Here is an 18,724-nt window from a genome sequence, read left to right as displayed (position 1 = left end):
TCCATCCAGTATGTGTTTATCTCTAACATTTGTTAGTCACACACAATTACACAAATTGATTTAAGGTACTTGATGTTACGAAACAAAATAGAGACAAAGAAAATATGGGAAGCCATCTCATTTATTTCATTTTAACTCTAAATAAATTATCTAAATCTTGTTAAATGCTGCAATATCCATGGACTGGACTAAGTCTTCGAACTTTGTGATTTCTTCTTCAAGGAAATCTGTACTGATCTGTGAATATATGAAAATAAATATACCAAGCATAAATAAAATAAAAATAAAAATCATGGAAGTGTGATTCACTGATCATCTCTGGTACAGAACCAAAAAAAATGGAGATGGTGAGGATTAAACATATTGTTTTACCATAAAATGTACTGAAGGATTGCTCTGCAACATATTCCTTGCTGAAATGTAGTTCCAATTATGAAGCCTTGCTATGTAGAAAGGTCACAGCTCATAGAATATCTTTAGAAAAAGTAGAATCCCCAAGATACTTGGGCAGCATTATTTAACTTCTAAAGTTTTAAAATATTGCTCCAAGCTTGTAATGCATTAAGAAAGAAGTATCTTCATTTATTTGCAACTTAGAAGTGGGCATAAATTCCACAACTGCAGAATTTGAAGTAAACTTCTGAAACAAAAATCAAGCTTTTCTTATTGAAATAATCAGGGGGGGAAATGAGGTGGATTGGCCACAGCATTCATAGAAAACCTAAGGCAAGAAGAAGAGATGCTAAGAAAAATTGAGTATAGCAAGCCTCATAGAAGTTCCAGAAAACGAGCTTATATAATTTACTTGGGGGATGGATAACAGTGACACCCACATAATGCTGCACACAATGATGATCTTAACGATTACTAACCTTCGGATGTGTGAGAGACAGAAAAAGAAACGAACAAATGAAGAGCCTAGTGCTAAAAGTACTTAAGTCAAAGGAAAAAAGTTTTGAAAAAAATGGAGGTTAAAATTTGGATCAGACTATATAGAGGATATAAAAAATAATATTGCAGTATTGAGATAGGGGACTTAGATTATGTTTATCATGAACAAAATTGGTGGGTGAACTGAGGTGATCATGCTTTAAGTTTATTACTGATTGGCTAAAAATCATGAAAGTGTGACTTTAGTCAAACTTGTCGAGCTTTCATGGAAGCCTAAATAAGCTTCGACATTCTTTGACTTGTCTGAAATCGCATGAGGGAAGCAAAAGCTACCAAGTGTAAAGTTTGCAAATTTAAGATGCTTCGCAGAACAGGAAGATTTGCCATATTATAGAAAGCACAGTTTGAATGGAGCATTCGGATAATTTTTTTTTGGACTGTTTTTTCTTTTTGCTTTTAACATGACCAGCCAAAGAAGGTTGTTGAATATATTGTTGACCAGTATTGGTGAGTTGGAAATATATTTGAAAGGTTTAACAAGGTGCAGGATTAGTCTCTATGCTGTGATAAATTTGCCAAATGGTGCTCAAGACATTCCTGTCACATCAAATTTTATTTTGATAAGTTTTTAACATTGATGCTACAGAAGCGCAACATTGAATCAATGAAATCGTATTCTCGATGCAGAGAGAAAAGGGTTGATAAGCTTTTAACAATGAAAAAATATCTAACAATAGGAAAACTAAAAATGTCTGTTTAATCACATAAAATATTACCTTAAGATCTTCAATAACACAATTTATTTGAAGCTTTTTGATGCCATAAGCCAAAGGAACCAATTTACCTGAAATAAGAGAACAAATATTTTAAAATTTTATTTTTAAAAGGAGACAAAAAATGTTTTACTTGATTTTATCAATGATAAAGTGACTCAATCATATTTAAATCTAAGAAATTAGATGGTATAAGGGCAACCACATAAAGAAAGCCAATCGCTTACACCAACACAAGCGCACTTCCGAGACAGTCAAATTATAAGAATGTAATTTTTATTCCATGAAATACATCGATGAATTATCTATGTGTGGTCTGTCTGTTTCCATAAGGAGATTCTTATAATTTCACTGTCCACGGGCAGCACGTTTATATGGCTGTAATTGAACGTCTTTATGTACTAACGATAACAGCACCTTTGCCAATTATAAGGATTACAAATAATCCAAAAATACAGAGAGTTGCCAATCCCAATCATCTTTTTAAATGTCAAACATGGAAAATTGCAAAACGATCAATACCTTTCAGCCTTTAATCTTGAATAAGAAAGAAGGTAAAAACATATGTGTTCAAAAACAAACCGCAGGTCGAAATATGACTCTTGCCAAAGTAATTTTTTTCAAAAGTATTTGACTATTTAAACTATTTTGGCATTAGAATTTTCTAAACTCTCCAGCAAATTCATAACCTGTATATTCTTGTAAAAAATTTCTGGACATTTTCGCGACTACGTGAAAAATTCTAAATGTATTTGTGCCTTGTCATTGCAAAAAATTACTGTGATAAACAGTCAAAGATTATAAATACAATAGATTTATACCACAACACAGACTAAGCTATGAAACCTTTAACTAATACAATCAATACTCGTTGGATTCTAGCACGATCTCAGGAGAAGTCTAAAAATGTGTCGAAATCCAATCTTGTGGAAGGTAACGACCTATTATGTACATAAAAAATCTGGTCACCAAGCTCCAAGCTCCAGCGTGCTGTATTGCAAAGCATGGTGGAATTCGTCACGCTATAATCCAGCGAGTACTGTACTGACATTTTACCCTCGTCCCAAATGTGTACTGCTTATAGAACAACCAATCTACACTTAACCTGTTTAGCTTTTAAAAATTTTGAAGCAAGTAGTTGAAAATAACCACTGATGTAATTCAGAATAACAATTGCAGAATACATACTTGCACCCCATAGGAGACCATCAGCTTCAATTGTTCTAACAAGTTTTTCCACTTCAAGCATGTCTGTGGTATCATCCCAGGGTTTAATATCTAAGAGAAGGCTACTCTTGGCAACAACAGCAGGTTCTGAAAATCATAATGGAAAAGTACACAGTAGGCTTGTCATCATATCACAGAATAATCCTGGTTGAAAAAAGACAATACATAACGATTTTATGACAAATTGTTGGCATTTCTTCTGGTATTTTTTAATGTATGAGAACCATTCTGTGGGCAGAGCAAAATAGGACTACCAATGAGAAGCTCAACATAAAAGCCTAAATTTTACATTTTTTAAACCAATGTTTTACACAACTGCCTTACAGCCTTCGGTCTCTCCTTTTCAATCGAATACATTAAATCATTTTAAAGGCATAACCTATTGTAGAGTTAATCTGCTATGCTGACAAAATGGGTCAGAACCAGATACCACTTCACCATTTTTGCAGCAAATGTCTTTGATCTCTTCAATCATTGGTTGAAACCACTTCTTTTTTTTTTTTTAACTAAATTATGTTCTATTGTCACTATATTCTTTTGAGCTATCTGTGAGAAATAATTAAGAATGTTTTGTTTAAACTAAGATCCTCTTTCTGCTTAAAACTTACTCTTGGATTTCTTGTCTGCATATTCTTTAAGTCGTTTCTCTCTGAGAGCCTGAGCTTCTGCAGCTGCTTCTTCATCATCAGAGCCAAACAGGTCAAAATCATCATCGTCATCATCATCATCATCACCACCAGCAGCAGGAGCAGCTGAGCAAGATCCATAAGAATCAACTGGTTTCTTCACACCAGGAAGACTAGAACAAAGAGAATAGTCAGAAAAATAATCACCATTATCATTTTTAACTTCTAGCCATGACCAATTGAATTTATTCCTCACACTCACATCTTTAACTTTATCGATGCTCGACAAGTCTGAATTGCGATCCACGAACAGCTCAGCCATTGTGAGAACATTAGAATAATGTAGCAATGAGCAAACTTGATTTTCAATCAGTAAATGACAGAGAAAAAAAAACTTAAATAAATATGACTTCTGGCCAATACACTGAATTATTAAGTAGAAGTGAATTATCAAGAAAAAACTTCGGCAGGCGTAGCGGAAAAATTCAAAGAATCGAAATGAAGGTAAATCGCCACAAAACAGCAAGCTCGCTTGGGCTTGAGCAAAACAATGGCAGAAAACGTCCTGATTTGCACGGGAATTAATTAGGCTACTTACCATTGTTCCTTATGATCAGGTACTCAATCAGTGAAGAAACGGTCAACCAGTTTGTTTACAATGCGAGGCAATCGAAATGTGCTTGTAGCAATCTATCCTAATCTAACTTTCGATTTAAAGGTGTCTCCATCATCTACTAGAGATGTTACTTCCGGCATTCGCATTTTTTTTTTTTTATACTTTTAAAACCCAGCTTGTAATTGTGGTCAATTTTGGCTTAGACGAAACAGTGAAATTTATCGCTCGGCGGCTCAGTTAAAATTGGCTACCGTTGGGATCACGACAGGTTGGAAAGTGAAAAAATAATTTAAAGAAGGCTGTGTGAAAATACACTGGGATGTGTTCAGTCACGCCAATTCTAAAAAGCGCCGCTTAGCCTTGGCAATAAATCCATCGTTAATATTAACGGCTCCCATGAGCTTTGCGTAGCGTTATGGAACACTCCTAATTACTTTACGGTCATTCGACTACGATTTGTGAATTCTTTCTTTCTTCACTTCTTTCTTTCTTTCCTTTTTTTTAAATATTTGAATTTGACACATTGACTGATTTCATTTAATTGACTGAGAATTTACAGGTCTACAGATAAGAACTGCCAATAGCAAAAGAAGTAAATTTACCTGGTTTTGACACTTTGGTAAGATGCGATTTGGTTCCACCAACGTAAAGCATGTGGAAGGCTTGCAGCAGGAGCTTTTCCTACAGCATCATACACAACAATGTCAGCTTGTGATGGGACAAATCTGTAATACATGGTATAGGTTGTCTATTTAATAATAATAATAATAATAATAATAATAATAATAATAATAATAATAATAATAATAATAATAATAATAATAATATAATAATAATAATAATGATAATAATAATATAATAATAATAATAATAATAATAATAATAATAATAATAATAATAATAATAATAATAATAATAATAATAATAATATATAATATATATATATATATGGTTTTTATATAGCGCCTTACCCCGTATATCAACAAGCTCAAAGCGCTTCAGTAACGTGGCAACTTTCATACAATCACTTAAAACATGCAATATGAAACAAAGCAATATAATTCTAGTGTTACATATTAAAAAGAAACGTTTTAAGATGTTTTTTTAAAAAGAATTCTGCACCATTACTTCTCTGATATATCTTGGAAGGGAGTTCCATATAAAAGGGAAGCAAAATATTCAAATGCATGCTCGACAATTTTGCGAGTCATTTTTGACTTCACAAGTATGTGATTAACGGACTTTGATCTGATATTTCTGGATGGGACATAGAATTTAAGCATGTCATTAATGTATCCAGGATAATCAGAGTGCAGTGATTTAAAAACAATAGTACAGATCTTGTATTCTATACATTTCTCAACAGGAAGCCAGTGGAGTTCTCTTAGCAAACCCAATGCAGATTTATTTCTCCTCTTTCTCTATAAATAGGCCTGGCAGCATTGATCTGGGCTACCTGGAGGGATTTTATTTTGTCTTTATTTATAGAAGAGAGGAGAAAATTGCAATAATCTATCTTTGGCAAGGTTAGAGAATTAACTAACAAGGCAGAGATGTCTCTTGTAATGCGATGTCTAACACTACGTATTCTCATTTCCATGTACATTAACCTAACAATATGGTTTGCTTGGCTGGTAAAAGACAAATCTGAATTAAAAAATACACCCAAATTTCGAACAACCTTAGCAGTTTCACTTTACACATTTTTAAGGATTGCTGGCCTATCGATAAATGTAATTTCAGTCTTACTATCTTTTTAAGTTTTAGTATTTTCAGCTCCATCCAAGTTTTCAATTTAACAAAGCAAGATTGGAAACTAATTGGAAATTAAAAGATGTAAAAGGTCGGAGGTTGCTGACTTAAACTTAAAGATTTGACTATCGTCAGCATAAATTTGGTAATTTAGGTCAAAATCAGAAATAATTGATCCAAGAGGCTTTATGTACATTGTAAAAAGAACTGGGCCCAGTACTGATCCCTGTGGCATACCGAATTTCTGAGGATGATCAGATGCTCTGACATTTTGAATCACAACACAGTCCGACGATTCGTTAAATAAGATTCAAATGCAGCCGATAAGTCCAACATACATAAAATGTTCACCTCATTTTTGTCAGCATTTAAAATCAAATTATTTACTACCCTTAACAGCAAAGTCTTGGTGCTATGGTTTTCCCTATAAAAGCTGATCAGAATGGCTCATTTATAGATCATGCAATTTTTAATGTAAATTGAATTGGTAAAGAACTGCTTTCCAGGATTTTTTTAAAATAAAAGGAAGGCTTGAAACGGGTCTGTAGTCTTCAAAATCAATATTGTCTTATGAGGGTTTCTTTTCTTAAAAGTGGGGTAATCAGACCTGTCTTAAAACAAGAGGGGATGATACCAGTTTGCAGAGACTGATTAATTATTTGAGTTATTGTCAGAATAAGCTCGTCAAAGCAAAATTTAAAAGCGATGTTGGAAGGGGATCTAACTCACTAGATTTATTTGGGTCCTTCATTATTAGATTGGAAGATTTAACAAACTTGTTCTCTCCGCCGCAAAGAAAACCATCCCAAGAGGCTTCCGTAAGCAGTAGATTCCATGTTGGAATGAACAGAGCAAACAACTATGAAAGAATATGAAGAGACAAATGACCAACAGATAGCAGATAAACTTCTAAATTCAATGCATGAAAACCGAAAAGAAAGATGGATCGAAGTAGTGGAAAACCTTGACCTCAGTCGATCCAGTCGTCATGCATAGCAAACCGTCAAAAAGCTCAATCCTGAATCTCACCATACAAAAACAGCATCACAAATTACTGCTGATGAAATCGCAAAAGAAATCAAGCAAAGAGGATATCATACACCAAATCAGCAATTTGAAAAAGGAATAAGAAAATATCAGAGCACTCTTAAAACTTTACCTGAACAAGGCATGTTTCTCACTGCCCCAATAACATCAGAAGAAATGATTGAATCAATAAAGAAAATAAAAAATGGTAAGGCTGCAGGAATAGATGGAATCTACCCCGATATGATCACCCACTTTGGACCAAAGGCAATTAACTGGCTGGCAAATGCCATGACAGACATCTTGGAAAAGGGAACATGCCCACAAACATGGAAGCATGCAAAAGTAATTGCTATTCTAAAACCAGGCAAACCACCCACTGAACCATCCAGTTACAGACCAATATCGCTCATATGTTGCTTATACAAACTCTTAGAAAGAATCATACTGGAACGAATCACCCCATTCATTGACCCACATATACTACCCCAACAGGCAGGCTTCCGACCAAAAAGAGGAACGACAGAACAGGTCCTCACCCTGACCTCCTACATTGAGTCAGGCTTTGAACAAAAATAGACAGGTGCAGTCCTGATTGACCTATCAGCTGCTTATGACACCGTTTGGACCTGTGGATTAATGTTAAAGCTGGTGCTATCAACCATGATTGGCACAAGACAATTCCATGTTATGCTGGGGGGAGACAAAAGCAAAACAAGAAAGATAAAAAATGGAGTCCCAGCTCAGTATTAGCACCAACACTTTTCAACGTATATATCAGCGACATGCCAAGCAGCCAATCACTAAAACTTGGCTATGCGGATGACTGGGCGCTGACCTACCAATCAAACAACTGGAAAGAAATTGAAAAAGCTCTCAGTGAAGACACGACACAACTAAAAATCTTTTTTGACAAATGGTATCTCAGAATGAATACCTCCAAATCAGTATCTACCACATTTCATCTCAACAACAGAGAGGCCAAAAAAGAAATCAACATCATAGCTGGAAATGCCAGACTGCCCTCAGACCACAACCCAAAATACCTAGGTGTCACGTTGGACAGACAATTAAACTACTGCAAACATCTTGAAGGAAAACCAAACAAGATCTCAAAAAGAAACTGTATCCTGAGGAAACTGGCAAGTACTAATTGGGGAGCCTCACAACAAGTACTTAGAACATCTGCTTTGGCACTTTGCTATAGTGTGGGAGAATACTGCACTCCAGTCTGGATGAGGAGCCCACATGCCAAACTGATTGATGTCAAGCTAAGAGAATCAATGAGGATCATAACAGGATGCCTCAAGCCAACCCCAACCCAATGGCTCCCAACACTAAGTGGCATAGCACCGTAGGATATCAGAAGACAAGAATTAAACCAAAGAATGCATGCCAAAATTGAGGTCACTGACAGGGTCCCACTGAAGGAGGTCCTAGAAGAAGCCCCAACAACGTCAAGACTGAAATCAAGGAAACCTTTTAAAACTTCAAGAGAACATTTCAACGTGAAAGAGGAATGGATGTCGATGTGGAACCAAGACAGCCCCAGGGGAGGCGACATCATACCCGACCCAACAGAAAGAACACCTGGCTTTCTCTGCAATAGCCGAAAATGCTGGGTCACCTCCAACCGCATTTTGACAGGACATGGCAGAACCGCAGCTAACATGCATAGATGGAATCTGAGAGAATCAGATGCATGCCGTCATTGCCAAGGAGGCCCTGAGACAATGGACCACATCGTCATCCACTGCCCAGTGACAAGCCTATCAGGAGGCTACGAGACAGCCTATAAGGCAGGAAAAGAATTTGAAGAATGGATTAAAAGATTCAAAATAGAGGTGTAGCCATTCGATACTACTATTATTAGATTCTTTATAAATTTTTCTGAGACTGGTTGAAAAGAATTTAAAGTGTCACCATCAAAAGACTTTATCTGTATAAAACTCAAAATTGTCTAAAGTCGTTTCGAAATGTGTCAATTTTCTGAGTAAAAAATAAAGCAAACATTTCAAGTAACTTGGCATCATTTTACAAAGAAGAGAGGTATGATGGTGTTGATTTTCCTAGAATTTCATCACATGTTGAGAAAAGCTGTTTTAAAGATTTAGTATTTTTTAACTTATCATGATGGGCCTGCTTGGCTGCTATAATTGTCTTTTTCCATTTGAAAGTGGCTGATCTGAAACGATTCCAAATAATAGCCATTGAGGTGGCGCCTGAATATGGAATTCTCCCCTTCATTCCACCTAATTATCAGAGTGAGTGACAGAATCAGAGTGGTCTTGTTCCAGAGTTCTAGCTCTAGAGAGGTGGGCCTTTGGCCGACCAACCTCCGCTGCACGTCCAACTCGCCTTGAGCATGCATTCACGTAAAATATAAAGATTTTTTTTAAAAACCTACCTCTGTTTCAAAAACTAGCATCGTTCAACTTTCTAAGAAACATTTTGATTTTTCAGAACTTTAGTTCGTTAAAAAAATACCGGCCAATCTGACCCGTTGAGTCGAAAACAATTTTGTTGTTTACACGGTTCAAAGGAAATGCCGTAAATAAGCTTTCATGGACTTCCTGTGTTGCTTTTACAGTGTCACGTGACCGTTTTGAGAAATTCTGCTACAAATAATTAGACCGGTAGGGGGTAGATATTTTCGTTGGAGCAGAGAAAAAGTGAGTATTATTTCTTGTACTTGTAGAGAGGCCTAGGGTCCACCAGCAGTCAAGTTGATTGAATGAAAGAAAAAAGGCCTTTTTTATCCGCCGCCACCACCACCTTGAAAGAGTGGAAGGGGGGGGGGGGGGGGGGGGGGGGGGGGTGCATGCCGACGAGATGGAGATGTGTCGATTGGTGACCTTGGTGACGTAGAGCATCTCAAGGATGCTGGCAGTTGCAGTTGCAGGTGTTCTTAACCCCTTAACAGCGAAGCTAATTTTTTGCTTTTAGATAATAGTTTGCTTTTATCTTTATTATTGTTAACGGGGAATACAGCGTTTCCACCAAGAGAGCAGTCAGACTATCGCAACTCGGACTTCAATTGTCTATAATCGTTTTGCCGTTACTTGTCTTTTGATGATAGGAGATTTGGTGTTAGGTCAAAGATCGAATTTCGCCGCTAAAAGGTTGCATTGCTACTGGATTTGCTCCCCCCCCCCCACCTTTTTTTTTTTTCTTTTTTTTTTCACCTTAGTATTGTTGATTGCTATTTCCTTTTTCATGATTAGCAAGTGCCGTAGGAGTCTCACAGGATGCAGGAGTACTGCAATTAACCCTTTGCCAGTGACACTGATTTTTTTTGTTTTGAAATAATAGTCTTCATTTATATTATTTTTTAACGCAGAAAAACAAAAACGTTTCCACCATAAGAGCAGTAAGAATATTGATAAAAAGCGCTTTGAGCACGTTGGGTGGATATTGCCCTATATAAAAGCTCATGTTTTTAAATTGTATTTTGTTTTTTGTCTTTTGATGAAAACGGTAAGATTTTATTTTTGGTCCAAGTAAGATTGATATTCGCCTTTAAAAGGTTAAGTTGTTTTTGTTTTTTTTTCAAATGCCTAGTGAGAGAGAAAAAACAAAACAATCATACATGTATCTGCAAACAGCAGAACGTTTTCATTTTACAATGAGATGGGAAGGGGAAGGGATAACATTATGACAAAAGAGAGAGAGAGAGAGAGAGAGAGAGAGAGAGAGAGGAGAGAGAGAGAGAGAGAGAGAGAGAGAGAGAGAGAGAGAGAGAGAGAGAGAGAGAGAGAGAAGAGAGAGAGAGAGAGAGATGGGCGGGGGAATGGGGGGGGGGGGGGGGGGGAGGGGGTGGTGGGAGGGGGGAATGGGAAAAGATGAAAGAAACAATGGGTTGCCTGATGATGTAGATCAAAGGATTGTTACAGCGGTGTTCACGGAGCGTACTTCGTGAAACTTTAACCTTTTACAGTGACAGTTTTTTTTCTGCAGATTGCTTATGCAGAATAAATCATTTCCACCAAGAGAGCAGTAGTAAGAGTATATTTCGACTCGGGCTTCAATTAAACTATAAATCGCAAAGCTTGTCTTTTAATGATAACATTAAGACTAAGATCTGGAGTTTGGGGAGTGTAAGATGGAATCTCGCCAATAATGGTTAAAATTGTTTTGATTTTTAAAAATATAACACACACACACACGAGCGCGCGCGGTCACGACAGCGAGGACCATCTATTGCATGTGTTGCAACGGTAAATCAGTTTACGTGTACGTAGATCCTGAGGCGAGATGCCCCGTTACCGTGTACGCACCCCCCCCCCCCCCAAAAAAAAGAGACACACACACATACACACACACGCACATACACACACACACACACACACGCACGCAGTCTCGCATCCACTACGAACTAATTTTGCGCACCAATTTTTACTGCACTAATGCACCAAATTGCATTTGGTTTGGCCACTTGGCCTCCTGTAACCAACTTTTTGGCTTCCTCTGACTTTCCCCGTTATATCGTTTTACTCTGGTACCGGTAAAACTTATTTTATTTGGCAATCTAAATATCTAAATGCAACACGTGCTAACGCCACAGATTGCATTTGCTAATGCTTCTATATATACGAATTTTCCTTATCCTATCTAAATTGTTTAACAAATCTAAAGAGTTTTCGCGAGGCTAAGGTGGGTTTGGTGGTATTTGGGCTCCTGCCGAGGAATCTGGCCTCTTGCTATAGCTAGAGAGCTGAGCCGGTGTTACCAATACTTAGCTTCTATAACCAGGACAAATCATTCGTTTGGACAGAAAAATAAATAAAAACTTACCGCTTACCGTCAAAAGCAGTTTAGATTTGAAGCTACATTTGTTTTCTATCAAAAAACATTCGGTACTAGACAATCCTTGATGAATTTCAAAAGTTGTGTTTGAAATTATATCCTAAATATTTTCATCATTCATTCCTCGCGAAATCGTGTGTTTTTTTTTCGTCTGTCCAATGGTTGGTGCCCCTAGTGCCAAGTGCCTGCCGCCTGCCGCGCAAAACAAAGGTTTTTTAAAAAGTTTATTGAGAAAAAGATACGGAAAAAAGTGTCCCTAGATAGGTATGCAATTTGGTGCATTAGTGCAGTAAAAATTGGTGCGCAAAATTAGTTCGTAGCGGATGCAAGACTGTGTGTGTGTGTGTGTGTGTGTGTGTGTGTGTGTGTGTGTGTGTGTGTGTGTGTGTGCGTGTGTATGTGTGTGTGTGTCTCTTTCTTTTTTTTTTTTTTTGGGAGTGCCTACGTACACGGTAACGGGGCATCTAGCCTCAGGATCTACGTACACGTAAACTGGTTTACCGTTGCAACACAAGCAATAGATGGTCCTCGCTGTCGTGTGTGTGTGTGTGTGTGTGTGTGTGTATGTGTGTGTGTGTGTTATTTAAAAAAAAATAAAAACAATTTTAACCATTAATGGCGAGATTCCATCTTACACTCCCCAAACTCCAGATCTTAGTCTTAATGTTATCATTAAAAGACAAGCTTTGCGATTTATAGTTTAATTGAAGCCCAAGTCGAAATATACTCTTACTTCTGCTCTCTTGGTGGAAACGATTTATTCTGCATAAGCAATCTGGAGAAAAAAATCAGTGTCACTGTAAAAGGTTAAAATTTCACGAAGTACGCTCCGTGAACACCGCTGTAACAATCCTTTGATCTACGTCATCAGGCAACCCATTGTTTCTTTCATCTTTACCCATTCCCCCTTACTATCCCCCATCCCCCCGCCCATCTCTCTCTCTCTCTCTCTCACCCTCTCTCTCTCTCTCTCTCTCTCTCTTGTCATAATGTTATCCCTTCCCCTTCCCATCTCAATGTAAAATGAAAACGTTCTGTTGTTTGCAGATACATGTATGATTGTTTTGTTTTCTCTCTCTCACTAGGCTAGGATTAAAAACCAAGACATCAGGTAATGGGTGTCTAATGCCAAAGTATAGATTCTCTCTTTGGCCAATTTAGTCACGCATGTGGCAGTCCAGCTATTTACTATGTTCTGCCTATACCACACAATATGTGGGATTTTGGGGGGTGGGTACGAAAGAAATCAAGGTCATAAGTAACCGTGCACAAGAGCTGTATAGGGAATTGGTTTCTGGGGGTCTTGCAAATACCAAATATTTTATGGAAAGCTTTTTCGAACTCCAAGACGTCTGGTTTGTTATGCTATCTTGGAACAAACGAAACAGAGATGTCTTGATGTGTGGCCTAGTTGTCTGATTTTGTGACCTGGATGTAAGGTTTTGTGACTTAGATGTATCCTTTTGTGTGTGCAAGCCATGCGGGTAAGTACGGCGATAGCTTGTCAGTTGAGGAAAAAAAAAAGGAAGAAGCAGCGTATCCGCATTTGAAAAACAAAACAACAAAAAAACTGAAAAAACAAAACAACTTAACCTTTTAAAGGCGAATATCAATCTTACTTGGACCAAAAATAAAATCTTACCGTTTTCATCAAAAGACAAAAAACAAATTACAATTTAAAAACTTGAGCTTTTATATAGAGCAATATCCACCCAACGTGCTCAAAGCGCTTTTTATCAATATTCTTACTGCTCTTATGGTGGAAACGTTTGTTTTTTCTGCGTTAAAAAATAATATAAATGAAGACTATTATTTGAAAAACAAAAAAATCAGTGTCACTGGCAAAGGGTTAATTGCAGTACTCCTGCATCCAGTGAGACTCCTACGGCACTTGCTAATCATAAAAAAGGAAATAGCAGCAATCAACAATACTAAGGTGAAAAAAAAAAGAAGAAAAAAAAAGGTGGGTAGGGGGGAAGAGCAAACCCAGTAGCAATGCAACCTTTTAGCGGCGAAATTCGATCTTTGACCTAACACCAAATCTTCTATCATCAAAAGACAAGTAACCAGGCCTAGAAGTGATTCAGGAAAATATTTTTCCCTGCTTTTTCCCGGTTTTTTCCAGGCTCTAGGGAAAATTTTAAGGTAGTAATTTTCAAGCATATTCATCAATTCTAGACCAGTTACCACTACCTATATATATATATATATATATATATATATATATATATATATATATATATATATATATATATATATATATATATATATATATATATATAGAGGAGAGAGAGAGAGAAGAGAGAGAGAGAGAGAGAGAGAGAGAGAGAGAGAGAGAGAGAGAGAGAGAGAGAGAGAGAGGAATCAGAAAAGAGGGGGAAATTATTGACTCGTAGTACATATTACTATAACAAGCCATCCAGTATCTAAGCCTACACCATCCGTGGGAAAAAAAAAAGGAAAAAAAAAGAGAGAGAGAGAGAGAGAGAGAGAGAGAGAGAGAGAGAGAGAGAGAGAGAGAGAGAGAGAAGAGGAGAGAGAGAGAGAGAGAGAGAGAGAAGAGAGAGAGAGAGAGATGTGAGTGAAAAAGAGAGTGGCTGAGACTGAGAGAAAGAAATATATTGACTCTGGCTATTAACACTTGGACGTATTCCTGTAAAGTCTAGGCCTCCTACAACATGCAAAAAAAATATTTAAAAAAAGAGAGAGACAGATAGAGAGAGAGAGAGAGAGAGAGAGAGAGAGAGAGAGAGAGAGAGAGAGAAGAGAGAGAGAGAGAAATGGGGAGAAAAGAGACAAAGAGAAGAGAAATCAATAGAGAGAAAAAGACATTTGAATATTACTATGAGAAAGTAGCGTCCAAAGACTTGTGGCCTACTTATTGAATTGCACATGAATGAAATAAAGCTAGTTAATCTAGAGACAGACAAAACAAACTTAGTACAAATTACAATGAGCAAACGACCTTAATCTGCCATCTCCAAATAATTGAATAACAAGTCACGAAAATTAATTAAAGTAGCCCAAGGACGTCGACCGTCTTTCTTAGCTTAGCTAACAATCGCATTCATGACCAAGTCAAAAACACACAAAAAAAAACAAAAAAACACACACTACTAAGATGAGGGGAGGGATGTGTGTTTCTATCACTCTTGTCTTGTCGACAATGATGAGTCAACTGAGTGAATCAAGCGTCTTTAAGTCTTTGACCAATCACAGGCTATCTAACCGAACGGCTGGTCGAAACAAAGACGCTTCTCGCCGTCGATGTATTACGCTATTGTTGTGCAAGTGGCAAGGAATATAACACCTTTTTGAGTAGGCCTAAAAGCTAAAATCTAAAAGTAAAAAATATAATTCTGAGGAATTTGAAAGTCACATTGTTGAAATCGGCTTGAAAAAAGAACAACATTGGTCCTTGTTTCAGAAAAATCGGTTGAAAACCAACTGTTTTACGAATAAATTCGATTTTAAAAATTGCTTTTGTTTATTTTCGATTTTTTTAGCAACTTTTTTATTTATCGGCCGATTTTCTTGATTTTTATATCATTCTTTATATCTCAATGAGACGAGATCAGTGATATACTTTGTTTGTTTCAAATGTAACTACAACATAATTTGGTTTTTTTACTTATCAACCGTGCCTGGATAATTTATTCAACAACTGACGCAACTATCCCATTGCCGTCTTCCAGTGTTTCAGCGATGACTCTAAACCACTTTAATTACGTCATGCACAGGAAACATGGTAATAGTCTGTGTACTCTACGAATTCAGACCGGACTTTGCTGATTGGGTCGATCGTCATAACATAGGGCCTAGTAGTGTGAGGAAACCATAAGAGGCTGCTGCCATGCTCTAAGCCGATCGTTCGCAGGAAGAATACATGTTGGGTTGTTGTTCACCTAAATTTTTCTCACGGCTTTTTCCCGGCCCCAGACAATTTTCACCGATTTTCCCGGCTTTTCCCGGTCGGGAAATTTCAAAATAAAGTTCCCGGCTTTTCCCGGTTTTCCCGGCCCACTTCGAGGCCTGAGTAACGGCAAAACTATTATAGACAATTGAAGTCCGAGTTGCGATAGTCTGACTACTCTCTTGGTGGAAACGCTGTATTCCCCGTTAACAATAATAAAGATAAAAGCAAACTACTATCTAAAAGCAAAAAATTAGCTTCGCTGTTAAGGGTTAAGAACACCTGCAACTGCAACTGCCAGCATCCTTGAGATGTCTACGTCACCAAGGTCACCAATCGACACGTCTCCCTCTCGTCGGCATGCACCCCCCCCCTCCACTCTCACGGTGGTGGTGGCGGCGGATAAAAAAGGCCTTTTTTTCTTTTATTCAATCAACTTGACTGCTGGTGGACCCTAGGCCTCTCTACAAGTCCAAGAAATAATACTCACTTTTTCTCTTCGCCAACGAAAATATCTACCCCCTACCGGTCTAATTATTTGTAGCAGACGACAAATTTCTCAAAAAGGTCACGTGACACTGTAAAAACAACACAGGAAGTCCATGAAAGCTTATTTACGACATTTCCTTTGAACCGTGTAAACAACAAAATTTCGTTTTCATTCGACTCAACGGGTCAGATTGGCCGGTATTTTTTTAACGAACTAAAGTTCTGAAAAATCAAAATGTTTCTTAGAAAGTTGAAAGACGCTAGTTTTTGAAACAGAGGTAGGTTTTTAAAAAAAATCTTTATATTTTACGTGAATGCATGCTCAAGGCGAGTTGGACGTGCAGCGGAGGTTGGTCGGCCGAAGGCCCACCTCTCTAGTTTGGTCTCTTACTCAAAAATGATCTGGCAACCCTGCCTGGCTAGGCGGAACCTTGATAACAGAAACGGGACCCACACGATTTCGCGAGGAATTAATCATGAAAACAATTAGGATATAATTTCAACACAACTTTTGAAATTCATCAAGGATTGTCCATTACCGAATGTTTTTTGATAGAAAACAAATGCATCTTCAAATCTAAACTGCTTTTGACGGTAAGCGGTAAGTTTTTATTTATTTTTCTGTCCAAACGAATGATTTGTCCTGGTTATAGAAGCTAAGTATTGGTAACACCGGCTCAGCTCTCTATTAAAGCTCAAATTCAAATTCTTAAATCAGATAAAAACACCCCACTCGCGACTCTCACACATTCGCAGTCCAATAATGGAACAGCTTTGTCAATGTAGACAATATTACCCTTCAACGTAGCTCTTGTCTGCAAGGAAGTTGTTCAGAGCCTGGAGGCCAGCTTGAGTTTTCAGATTTCCAAAACCCATAGTTTGAATTTGTAAGTCGTCTGCTAGATATATGAAATGGTGACTTCCACGAGTCCACAGGCGACGAGAAAGAGGAGGAGCGGAAGAAGAAAAGACGGAAGTTTAGAGCACCGGTATACCGAAATGAAGTGATTCGTTGCATCGATGAGAACCAAAGTCTGCGTTCATGACTGGCATTTGGTGGCATCTACTTTTGACAAAAGCTTGACGAAATATTTCTATCCACCCAAACTCGAAAACTTTTGCACACTACTGAACTGTCCTGAACCTGCCCGACAAATGTGTCACAACAGTGTTTAACAAAAGGCTCTAAAGCCGTTATCACGACAGTGCGAGTGGGCGACACCGCCATACCCCACTGATACAGAATGTCGGCCGTTAGACAGGTAAACAACAAGTCGGAATTGAAGGTGCAATGACAGAGTCAGCTCCAGTACTATTAGGTGTGCCCTAAGATACCGTTCTGGGCCTCTCTTGTTCCTTATCTACATCAATGCAGGAACTCAACTGAGACTATATTATTATAGCGGAATAAAGCATTTTGTACAAAGCAATAAGGCAGAAAGAAGACTCAGAATTTCTTCAGCGGGACCTTGATAACCTACAGTTATGGGAAAATTACAATCTCGTGGAAATGCCAAGTCATGAAAATTACCAACAAAAGGAATATAATACCATCAAAATATACGACACACAACATCACACTAAAAGAAGTCACCAAAGCAAAATATCTCGGAGTAACGATAAACAATCGCCTGCCTTGTAAAGACCACATTGCAAGCATAAGCAAAAGGAAAACTCCATCCTGGGATTCTTGAGAAGAAACCATTTCGACTACAAAGAATACATAAAAGAGAAATGCTATAAAGCTTAAGTTAGACCAACACTAGAGTATAGCAGTGCGTTATGGGATCCGTATCACTCCTCTGAAATTAATAAATACTCACCAGGAAGTTTTGCATAGCCGGGTAGATAGATATAATGTCAACACACAAAAAAAATAGAAATAACACTTCAATAAGCTAAGTGTCTAAAAATTTGTAGATTAAATTTCTTCGCCGAGTCTTTGACAATGTGAAATGATCTTCAACTGCTGTTGACATATTCATTTTGTTTTGTTTATTTATGAACACGTAACACAGTGGGCGCATCGAGCGGCTCGATCATATCTCAAGCATGAAAACAAATTTTGATTCACTCTGTTAAAAAATGGGCGCTAGGTTTCTTCGTACCCTGTAATATTTAACATCGTATACACTATCGGCAGGTCATCCTCTTTATTTAAATTTAAATAAAAAATAAGAAGAGTTTCAAATAAACATGTTTGCAATTTCATTCCTCATTTTCCTTATGTCTTCCTAATCATAATGAAACGACACAACTTGTATTTAAGAATAAATTCCATGGGTACTCAAAAACTCAACGCGGAAGAAGAATAAAATAAAATAATGTTTTGACAAATCATTAAAATGCGGCACATGGCATTTCAAAACAAGTCCTTACAGTTCATGTGCTTTCATTTATGTAAAGTATGTTATATCTAACCCTTCAACTCCGTGACTCAATTTCTTTCCAATCATAATTTCTTCCATTATTCATAAAGTTGTGACCATCAACCTAACCTTGTTTTGTTTGTTTTTTAACCATGAAATAGCAATGCGACTCCTAGTTTCATTTCAGGACAGGGACGGCTGGTAATAATGGGCAGGGTGGGCAAATACCAGCCTGT

At 37.4% G+C, this 18,724-nt stretch overlaps 1 protein-coding gene across 1 annotated transcript; it reads right to left on the bottom strand.

Moving 5' to 3' along the window:
• Positions 1-103: 103 nt before the first annotated feature.
• LOC144965304 (elongation factor 1-beta-like) lies at positions 104-17,075 on the bottom strand. The gene is made up of 6 exons (XM_078900525.1): positions 16,916-17,075; positions 4,736-4,858; positions 3,500-3,690; positions 2,853-2,978; positions 1,668-1,735; positions 104-237 (listed from the first exon to the last, which is right to left on the bottom strand). The coding sequence occupies exons 1-6, from the start codon at positions 16,993-16,995 to the stop codon at positions 151-153; spliced, it is 675 nt and encodes a 224-aa protein (XP_078756651.1). The 5' UTR covers positions 16,996-17,075; the 3' UTR covers positions 104-150.
• Positions 17,076-18,724: the final 1,649 nt, after the last annotated feature.

Source organism: Berghia stephanieae, chromosome 2, assembly GCF_034508935.2.
Source record: "Berghia stephanieae isolate SIO BIC M18660-M18661 chromosome 2, UCSD_Bste_1.3, whole genome shotgun sequence".
Classification (NCBI taxonomy): Eukaryota; Metazoa; Mollusca; class Gastropoda; order Nudibranchia; family Aeolidiidae; genus Berghia; species Berghia stephanieae.
Note: the sequence above shows the minus strand (reverse complement) of the source record. Positions and strands in the feature narration are given on the sequence as shown.